This window comes from Athene cunicularia (assembly GCF_003259725.1).
Source record: "Athene cunicularia isolate RWA chromosome 11 unlocalized genomic scaffold, athCun1 chr11_part1, whole genome shotgun sequence".
Classification (NCBI taxonomy): Eukaryota; Metazoa; Chordata; class Aves; order Strigiformes; family Strigidae; genus Athene; species Athene cunicularia.
The window spans coordinates 13,118,965-13,129,638 of NW_020799113.1; the positions used below are offsets into that span (position 1 = coordinate 13,118,965).

Here is a 10,674-nt window from a genome sequence, read left to right on the forward strand (position 1 = left end):
ATCCTGCATTTTTCATGTTTTCTTTTTAGAGTCATCTAAGAAATATAATATAGTGATTCATGAATTCCTGAGGGTTTTTTTTAAAGCTTTGGACACATTCTTTTTTTTTTTTTTTGGTAATGAAAACAACAGGAATCTCCCAGTACAATGGGCAATCCATTGAATCAATATTTAGTTAGCAAAGAGGAGGGATCCTATAGGCACAGGAAAGGTGCAACTTAGTATTGTGTAGTATACTGTTATTTTCTGTAAAGAAATTGAGTATTCTTCAAACCAGCCAGTTGACAGCTGGTAAAAAGGGGAGTTGATTTAAAGATAATGTTGTAAAAAGGTAGTAATGAAGCTGTTAAATTTCTTCATTGCCTTCTAGCTGCTTTCCAAATACTGTGCTTCATGGTAAAGTGTCTTTAAGTCTCTCTTTAGCAACAAATCTAATCTTACCAATTACACTTTTATCCCTTTTAGCTTTTATTTCTTAAAAAAAGGAAAGAAGTAGCACCACTATTTGTATTATGTCATCTGTAAAATTTAGGAAAAGAGCTGTTAAACTCCCTTTTAGCAAAGCTTGAACTCCTTAAATGCATTTTTTAGGTACACCTGCATTGTACAGTATAGTGTAGTTAGAATTTCGCTTAAAAGACAAGACCAAAACTGCTAATTTGGGAAATTATAATAGTGGAACCGGGGTAGACTGGGTATCTATAATAATATTTATTATCTCTGTATGTGTGAATATCAGAAAGTGTTAATGGTGCCACAGCTAGACTATTTAGGAACTCAGGTTAGCATATGTTAAAGCTATCTAAGCTGTTTCTAGGACAGTATAGATGTGTTTTCCATTTTTCCTAAAGGGGACATTTAGACCAAATATAACACTTTGTTTTGCTTTTGCAGGAAGCACATTATCATCTTGCCTTCATTATTGTAGTATGTGCTGCTCTTCTCATATTTGCAGTCATGTACTTACTTTTATGTATTGAATCCCTGTTTCGGAGATGGCTAACGTTATTTGGAATCACAATATGGATTTGCTTCTTAACCGTAGGATATGTATCTCTTTTTGGAAAAGAAAATTACTATCAACTGTGGGAACAGGTATGTGTATCTTGTTCATTCAGGTGCTTACATAGAACTGCTAGTTGGTATATATGAATGTGTTTGTGTGCTTTATTTTTTTCTGAATGTTATAACTTAGGTTCACTTTCCTAAATAGGTTTTATTGATTTTTTTTTTTTAATAGTAAATTTTAGTTTGTATTCTTTATTATAGTGAAAATACAGTTAATCTGAGTACTGGATAACTGCATAAATCTATGCAGGAATTGCATCTTTAAGATGTAATTGAATTGTATTTTTATTTAAGATTTTCATTAAATCTTAATTACTATGAATTCATCTTTGAGAGAGTTTTTCATTACTAATACTTGCTGTGTTAATTTATATGGGTCAAAGTTGTGTTCAAGTAATCTATAAAGGACTCCAGTGCTGGGTGTGCCCTAGGGAGCATGTTTTCACATCAGTGGGAGAGGTAAAGTGAACAATAAGAATTAATGACACATCCTGGCATAGCTGGGTGTGGCTGAAGTTCATTGCTTAGTATCTCTGATCAGAAGACAGGCGATTTCATGATGCCAAAAATATCATAATCTGTAGGAAACTCCTCCTAAATTCTCATAATGTAAACAGAAGAGTTTTTAATGAAATAAAAATTACTTTTTATCTTGCTTTACTGACTCTTCCCCTTCCCCTCTTTATTTCAAATAAAGAAAAATATAAATTATCAGTTGACCCAAATCTGATTTATATTATGGCCCGGATCCAGCACCATGTATTTACAGTTGCTGTTCAGTATTTTTTAATTTAAGAAGCTATTATCTTAGGAAAAAACAAAATTTACAGTTCCTAAGTACAAATATGTAATGAAGCAAGATTTGGTTTTGCTGCTTTCAGTGCTGCAAGCCAATGTGTTGTGTTGTTGTCATGTGGTAATAATTCATTGATATAAGGAGACCCTAGATTAGAAACTAGAAGTGAATAGGTTCATTTCAGACTTTTATCTCAAGTTCTGAATTTATCACTAATTAAAGCTGCTATTTAAATGCAGGTATGACTTTTGCTTGTCCATGCTTATAAATTGCAGTATTCGGAACATTGTGTGATAGGGGTTGTGTGTATGCCAGAAAATTTTTTTTTTAGTCCAGATAAAATAGTAGAGATAAACATGAAAAGATTACTTTTGTTGAATGAAAACTTACATTTGCTTGCTTGGTTGTTTGTTACTGTCCCAACCAAGCTATCTATTCTGGCAAAACATTTAAGTGTAGACTGGGCCTTGAGACTTCCTTGAAGGAAGGTCATGTCTGGAATGGCACAGGTTGAGCTGCAACGATGAGATGGAGTTGAGCCAGGAACACTGCAATATTTTCCTCTGATCAGGGGTGTTAGTTTCCATAGATATGAGCTAAACACTATAACAAATCTATAAATATGGATTTCAGTTTTATAGACCTTCCTTCTGATCCTGAGCAGTTTAGTGAACCATTGTGCATGTTGTAAAATCTGTGCAGCTGAATATGTAGTTAGTGGCAATAATGATTATCCTCTTGTGTCAGCATCAGGAAGTATTGGTTGGATTTTTGGCTTTTATCAAATATGGAGTAAATCATGCATGTAATCGGGTGATGTTAAAATTAGAATAATAACTTGGAGAAGGTGGGAAATCTGATTCTATTCAATATTGCTATCCTTGCAACACGCTTCCCGACACAGGATGTACAAAGTGCATCTTCAGCTGTAACGGATAAATTAAAGATAAAGGGTAAGGACAACTGAAAAACTTCAAGGTGATGTGCCATGTTAAACTGTCATGTATGAATCTATAGCTGCTGATTCCCTCAAAGCTTTCAGGATTACCACTGTCTTTATGGTTTCAGCTGTTCTTTGGAAATGTCAGTATTAATTGTTCAGCCTGAAAATGAACAAGAATCCAGTTACTTTCTTCCTTGTTCTGTAGTGATTTTTGGCAGGCAGCTAATAACGTATATGTGTGATTTTTTTTTTTTTTTTTTTTTTTTTTTTTTTTTTTCCATTCTTTCTATTCATAATCTTCACAGTTTATACCATGCTACCCTTTGGGATGAGAGGTGCTGTCATAATTAGCATTCTTTCTGCTCTCTCCCATATTATTGTTCTAAGCATTGTGGTAAGCATGACTTCTCAGGAAAATAAGGAATCCATTCTGTTTCAGGTAAGGAAATACTAATTGGTTAAGTGATTAAATACGCTAGTTGTATTATCATTTGATATTGGCATCACTATTCTGTTTAGATAAATTCCAGACTTCCACATGGATGTTTCAAATTCATGGATTTGGAGCCTTGGCCCAATGTGTTTTGCATGCTTTTCAAAAAAATTGCAGTTATTGTAGTCTAGAATGCATTTTGGTTTTCTGATCAAAGTGGAAGAAGCAGAATTATTATTTTAATTTTCAAACTAAGTTACTCAAAAAATGACAAACTTTGTCACAATCATTTTTCCCAGTCTGTGCTGTTTCAGATGGGTCTGTCTAACTTCATCTGGCACTACCTACAGGGTGGATCAAAAGGGCCATTCCTGCCCTGGGGAGTCAGCAGGGCCTGGGAGTGCTGCTGGGTGCTTTCAGGGTTCCCAACACCTATTAATAGGGTGTGTTCAAAGGAGCACCCCAGCTCTTTTGATGCAGGTGTGTGTTAGACTTCACCCAGCATGCTGATGCATGAGTTTGCAGACTGGTTTATCCCAAAATCAAACACTGGTGGCTGCAAATGAATGTTAAATGATATAGCAGAATTTTCTGTTTCATTATACTACTGTATGTTTGTACAGGAATGCCTGTGAATGTGAAAGTTAGCTTTTATTTCCCAGGTGTGTCCTGGCGAGTTGCAACACTGATTTGGTGTGCGACAGAGTAAGGGAGAAGTTGAACATGGCCTGGGATTAGTATATGTATTAGTGAAGTATCAATGACTGTTCTGTAGTAGGTAAATATTTTTCTTCTTGTGCAGCTACTTGCCAATGCTGTCATTTTTCTTTGTGGTAACTTGATGGGTGCATTTCACAAACGCCAAATGCAGGTTGCTTCGTGGGATTTGTATAGATACACGTTAAAGTGCATTCAGGTCCGAATGAAATTGAAGATTGAAAAGAGGCAACAAGTGAGTGAACTAATTCATATTATGAATTGCTTGGTTTTGTTTCTAAAGTCTGTATAATATTATGAGGCTGGTGATTAATGCATGTTGAAAAACTTGGTCCAATCTTTGTGGTACCCACCTAGTGTCAAAAATAAAAGTTGTGCCATTTGTAACAAAAGAAGGAAGTTAAAGGGAGGAAGCTGTTCTCTGTGGCTTGTCTATACGAAAATCACAGTATTTGTAACAGGAATGTAATTGCCAGTTATTTTAGTTACTTTTTTCCTAGTATAAAATGTTACTGGGACTTGTCCAAGGTAACTTAAAAGAACATGCCCCTAATGGCCTGAATAATACTTGTAATTTCAGCAGTTAGTTTCATGCTTCCCTTGGTCGCATTGTTTTTTGTTTTGAATTCTGAAGTATTATTTCTTCCTGTATTTTATTGTCTTGCAACCATTTTTTCTGCTAGAAGAAGAAAATTGGAGCCTAAGGGAGAAAAAAAAAATCATATAGTAGATTACAGTGTTTGGGTATGTCAGTGTTTATTTCCATACACTTCGGAGAATAAGCAAGGAACATGAATTCCTTACTGAGGAAGGATTGTAAAGAAGTATCAAAGCTGAAAGTAGGGTGCCTTTCCTTTTATCCTGGTATAAGTAGGGTTAAGAACAGCAGCTCTAGAAGGCTGATGTGTAGGAGTTCTCTGCCCACCAGTTATTAGATAAAAGGAAGGGGCTGAAAACTGAGTTGGCCAAATTGAAAAGAAGAAAATGCCACACTGCTGGTGCGATCTGTCCTCTGATGCTAATCTTGTGAGATGAGATGACAAATCTGCATGAAACTCCTGGCAGAATTTCCCCACGCAGCAGCCAGGGAAGCATCACAGGCAGTGTGCTCTCATTCTTCAGGCTATGTGGTAACTTGCATGGGTTTTTTTTGTTTGGTGGATTTTTTAATGGTTGCTCCTTTGAAGTGTAGATGTGCTTAAGTCTATGGACAACTTTCTTTTCATCTGTGTTGTAATTTGTCACACAATTTTAGGTTTCCTTTTTGCCACCCACTTTTTCTCTGTGAAAATGATGTGAGAAACGCAGTTCAGGGTTCATCATCACTTCCCTGAAAACTGTGTAATGTGTCAGCCTCAAATGTCCCCCTTACATTCACTGGGTCTCTGCTGTCAGTTTAAATTGTTCCCCATGATTGACTCTCTTAGTATTAAAATGGTAGAGGAAGGGAAGGAGGTGTTTCTTTTTCAGGGGCAGTCTCAAAGTAAACTGCTGTTTTACTAGGTATAAGTAGGCCAGTACTCGATGCTCAAACAATCAATCCCTTCCACTATAATTCCAAGCAAGACATTTCTTTTGGGTGGCAGGCACTGGTTAAGTAACCCTGGCAGCTCACTGCCATGTGTATACTGCTGCATTGAGTATTCAGGGAAAGGGGACAAAGATTTGGTCTGAAGGGACAGTATTTTACTCAGTTACACAATGTGTTGACCTTGCTGGTGATGTCATCTGAAAAAGTTCCTGCCTGTAGTTTCCCCTTCTGTGGTGACTCTGTCTCTGGGGTGCTAGAGCCCTTCCTGGGTTAAAAGTATTCTCTTTTTGTCTTCCTCTTCTGCCCATCAATTTAGCAGGGTCTTCTTTGAAGAACAAGCATTTTTAAGTCAAAGCCAGTGTAAAACAGTGCACTGAATAGTCAAACAATGTAAGTGGGTTTTGAAGAGTTTGTATTCTCAGTTAGTTCAAAAGATTCTTTCAGTGGCATCAGTTCCTGGTTCATTTAAGCTATAGCAGCATGTTGTTGACACTTTTGTGTCTGTTGCTGCCTCACCAGTGTTTGAGAATTCACAAAGGTTTTTAATACCGCATAGATTGTTCATTACAGAATATAAGCTTTTACTAGAAGCTTTTTCAAATGATGCTAACGTAACACTGAGATTGGTGGAGAAAGTAAGTTTTCATTTATACAAAAACTGTAGTATTGAATACTGAATTTTTGTGTGTTTCACAGTTACAGAGAGAGATCACATCTAAGTCACGAACAAAAGAGAAAAAATATGCAGCACCCTTACTTAACTGCAAAATTGGTGATTTTGAGAACAGAAATGTAAAAGTCTTTTCTGGAAAACCTGAAATGTATTATTCAAAAGCTATTTGAATAAAGGCGCTTTTTTATTATTATTATTCCTTCTTGCAGTCACTAAAATCCTGCAGTTTCAAATTTACTGTTAAGAATTTTGCAGCATTCATTTTTTCCCCCTCTCCTTTTAGGAAAATTTGCTTTTATCTATACTGCCAGCTCATATCTCTATGGAAATGAAGTTAGCAATCATAGAGCGACTAAAGGAAACTAATGATAATAGGCAAATGCATGATAACAACTTCCATAGTCTGTATGTAAAAAGGCACCAAAATGTTAGGTAAGTGGAAACTCTAGAAGTAATTGTATTAATATAAGCTGCTGATTTTTAACAGTGTATGTGGTCCAGTGAAATTAAAATTTGCAGGTAGACTTTGAGGCTGAAGTGAGCTGCTTTCCCGTTGTGGGAGCATAATGTCTTGAACTGATATGTGCTGTCTTCTAAATCAGTTGAGGTACCTGAACCCTTTTTTCTGGAGTTGTTTTCCAAAGAGAGAGATGCTTTGTATTAAATGCATTTTAATATTTAAGCTGACTGTGGAATAGACATATCTTCATTTTTCAATTATATTGATTTTTCCTTTTGTTCTTGTTTAGCATTCTTTACGCAGACATTGTAGGATTTACTCGCCTTGCCAGTGACTGTTCTCCTAAGGAACTAGTAGTGATGCTGAATGAACTTTTTGGAAAGTTTGATCAGATTGCAAAGGTAGGTGTTGCAGTTTGTTGTGCAGCAGGGATAAAGGCCACCACTGGAAAAAGAAGTCTTTTCCACAATACGGAAGAAAGTTGGTGTTAGTGCTTCTGAAGTCAGGAAGGGAAGATTGCTTTGGCTTTAAAGCTAAGCAGCAAAATTACATTCAAACAAAATTTAAAACAAAAATGGGAAATTTAACAAGTTGTTACTGTAATTCCAATTCTTGGGTCTGGAGGTTTAGCTGTATTGTTAAGGGAATTGTCTGGTAGCAATAGATTGTAATACCGCTGTATACAAGCTCTATTGAGGGGCTTTGCTGTGTTCGGTTAGAAGGATTGTTTGTTGGCTCTGCAAATGCAGAACTCTCAGGCACACACTTAAATTCATAAATTCAGTTTACTGCATCAGACCAAGGAGTTCTTTAGCTCAGGAGTAATAATTAGTAATGGATACTTACAGAAAAGTGTAAGAATGGGAAGCAGATCAAACCGGTCCCTGTTAAGATGCACCCTCGCTACTGACCCTTCAGGCTGGTAGTAGTTCTTACCACTTCCAATTGCTCCTTGAGGTTAATTTCTTTGCAACTCAGGGTTTGAATTCTCAGATTACAGGGACTGCATCATATACATGTTTGCATGAATGATTCTGATGATTTCTCTTATCCTCTAAAACTGACCCTTAAATATATGTTCTGTCATATCCGTTAATTTTTCTGTTAGTATTATGAGGCAAATATGGCTGTAGGAAAATATTTTGTTGCATCCTATGTGGCATCAAAAAAACACATATCAACCCAAATTCTGGTTCTAGAAATTTAGCATTAGTAAAGCATAAGTCAGGACTAGTGACAACCTATTAAAACTTCCCATGGTTTAAAGGTGTTGGTTTGATTTCATTATTGATTATATTTGAATGTACTGAATGTGAATGAGAAAATGAATGGACTTAGAAATTCTTGATTTTGTGAAATTAAAAATTATTCTGAAAAAGTGGAAAAATTCTAATATTATTAATATATCAGAGGAATGAAATTGCTTTAATTAAACTTTGTGGATGTCATTTAATAAATTCTTAAATATATCACTGGTTAAAACCTAGCTAAAATCCTAGTTAACCTTTTTAACTAAATGACATCGCTAATCTTTGTATTTATATGAATTCAGTTGCTGTTAAAGCTTTAAGTACTGGCAAATAAGAGAGTCTTAGTAATTCTGTTGCTGCACAGCAGCTATTAAGAACACACAGAGTAAGTCATGTCATCTTAGTTGCCACGAACTTTTTACATTGAAGTAGAAGCTAAGGTTAAAGACATTTGGTCACTTCTTGCAACTGTTCCTCAGATAGAAAAATGGAAAAGATTCCAGATTTTGAGGGCTATGTTTTAATTACTCCTTCTGCAAATTGCACTGTTTAAAAAAATGTCTGGATTTAGTGAGTCAAGGTCTTTTGCAACTCGGGTTGAGCTGCTAGAAGAGATTCCTGCTTTCTGTGCTATTTTTATTCTGCTGGGGCATATTCTCAGTCATCCTTTCCATAATGTAAAAATGTTGTAGGCTCCAATTTACTTAACGAAAGCCGACAGCTAACCTGGACACTGAGCTGGATACTGAAGTCTAACATCTCTAATCAAGGGCTACGTTCCCCTGCTGATCTCTGAAGCACAGGGCTGTCTAAGCTTGCTGCAACGCTTAGAACCTACTGGGTGACTTAAGATGATGGAGAATGATGGATATTCTCTTACAGCTTTGACTGATGAGGGTGAACAGCTTTGTTTCATAAATTGCCACTGATTTGGGCTGATTTTGGAGTTAATTGAAGAATTGCTGGGCTGTTCCTACAGCAGGGAGGGTTGGGTAGCTGAAGGTGTCAGCTGGCCCAAATGAAGCCATCTCTACTCATCAGTCAAATACTATGCACCCTTGCAGAATTAGCCCTGGCTTGCTTGCAACCTTAGAATTCTTCGATAATATTTTAACAAAAGACAGTGTGAGAAGCTCTTTGCTCTTCCTCTTTGCTCTCTCCAGACAGTCATGGGCAGCAGTATCCTCTGTTGTACAGTTGGGAAGTAGTTTTCTGCTGACACAGTATTGCTGGTGGTTTTTTTTTTTTGTTAGTGATAGCAAACTGCAGTGTGTTCCAGCTTCCTTTTCAGTCATATTTAATAAAAAAAAAACCCCACCAGCATTTTGTTTCTACAAAGCTACCAGGTTGGGCATCTTAATTACTAACTTCTCCTTAAATTCTGTGGAGGTTTTATGACACTGCACAGTTTTAGGAGGACGCCATGCAAAAATTGAGGAAAAGGTGAACAAACTGCCTCTGAGTCAGGTGTTAATAAAGACAAAGATTAAAAGATAGATAATTAGATTTCATCATTTTGATGGTAAATTCTGTGACAGTTTTGGTTTTATTTATGGTTTGTTAACTGCCCACAGTTCCAAGAATAATGTCAGAAACTGTAAGACAATTTTATTTCAGAAATGCTTGAAGTGGTCATGTCTGTTATCCTCCAGTGAGCAACTCCAGACATTTGGATGTGGGAAAAAGAGAAGTAAGCTTTATTCAATAAGGATTGAATGAAGCCTGACTTTCTCAAAACGATATAGACAGGTCTTAGTGTTAGTGTCATTAGCCTGCTTGCAGTTCATTTCTTCCTGTTAAATGTGTTTACTGTAATTTCACAGGAGAATGAATGCATGAGAATAAAAATCCTTGGAGACTGTTACTACTGTGTCTCAGGCCTACCTGTGTCCTTACCGGTTCATGCCAGGAACTGTGTTAAAATGGGACTCGACATGTGTGAGGCAATAAAGTAAGTATAGCACAGAAGACTTTTTAATGTATCAAGGCTATGAAGATACTCGGTAAAGTAATTCTTAGTGTTCTTGTCAACATTCAATGTGGGTTTATTAGCTGTAGTTGGATAGTTACACATTAGGTCATGAGTTTGTTTCTTGTCTTGGCACTAAGCATATAATTAGACTAAACCTTAACAGATCTCCAGGAGGAGGAGAGAAAATCTAAAGTGTAACTTACACTGTAATACCCTCTTCCCTCCATAGGCAGGTGAGAGAAGCCACAGGAGTGGATATCAACATGAGGGTTGGTATTCATTCTGGGAATGTGCTGTGCGGTGTGATCGGCCTCCGGAAGTGGCAGTATGACGTCTGGTCGCACGACGTGTCCTTGGCAAACCGCATGGAGTCCGCGGGCGTACCTGGGTGAGGATCTTCCCTGTCCCTGCTGACTCACTGTCTCATCACGGTTTTCATAATCCTGGTTTATGAGTCTGGAATTTGTAACTGCTGTGACATAAACCCTCATAATGGGATTATGAAAACAGGACAAATGTGTGCTTACCAGAATTGTAAAATGTTAATATTTTCTGATTCTGTTTGCAATGAACTAGAAAATTTTGTTCATAGGCTAGTGACTGCTTCTTGACCTTCCCTGCACTGGAGACACTTGTGCGTCTTCAGCAGTGCATTGTGTTGACTTAGTTAATTGACATTGTACATGGGGATAATACTCTATTTGTAAGTTTAGCTAAAGAATAGATATGCTGCTTATGTTGACAAGGCAGAGCTGCATGTTTACCTCGTGTTTCTCTAAATATATTGATCAGTCCCACTTGACTTATATTAGCTCTATATTCACCACCACC

At 36.8% G+C, this 10,674-nt stretch overlaps 1 protein-coding gene across 2 annotated transcripts in view; it reads left to right on the forward strand.

Annotated features, from left to right (window-relative positions):
- Positions 1 to 3,090: 3,090 nt before the first annotated feature.
- ADCY7 (adenylate cyclase 7) overlaps positions 3,091 to 10,674 on the forward strand; it is a 29,637-nt gene continuing 22,053 nt past the window's right edge. Inside the window, exons 1-6 of one of the 2 annotated variants that reach the window (XM_026856823.1) lie at positions 3,091 to 3,246; positions 4,043 to 4,192; positions 6,445 to 6,593; positions 6,911 to 7,022; positions 9,695 to 9,822; positions 10,073 to 10,231. In XM_026856823.1, coding sequence (XP_026712624.1) covers positions 3,121 to 3,246; positions 4,043 to 4,192; positions 6,445 to 6,593; positions 6,911 to 7,022; positions 9,695 to 9,822; positions 10,073 to 10,231 — 824 coding nt within the window. In that variant the 5' untranslated portion in view covers positions 3,091 to 3,120. The remainder of the gene's footprint in view (positions 3,247 to 4,042; positions 4,193 to 6,444; positions 6,594 to 6,910; positions 7,023 to 9,694; positions 9,823 to 10,072; positions 10,232 to 10,674) is intronic. The other variant, XM_026856824.1, reaches the window with a different exon arrangement.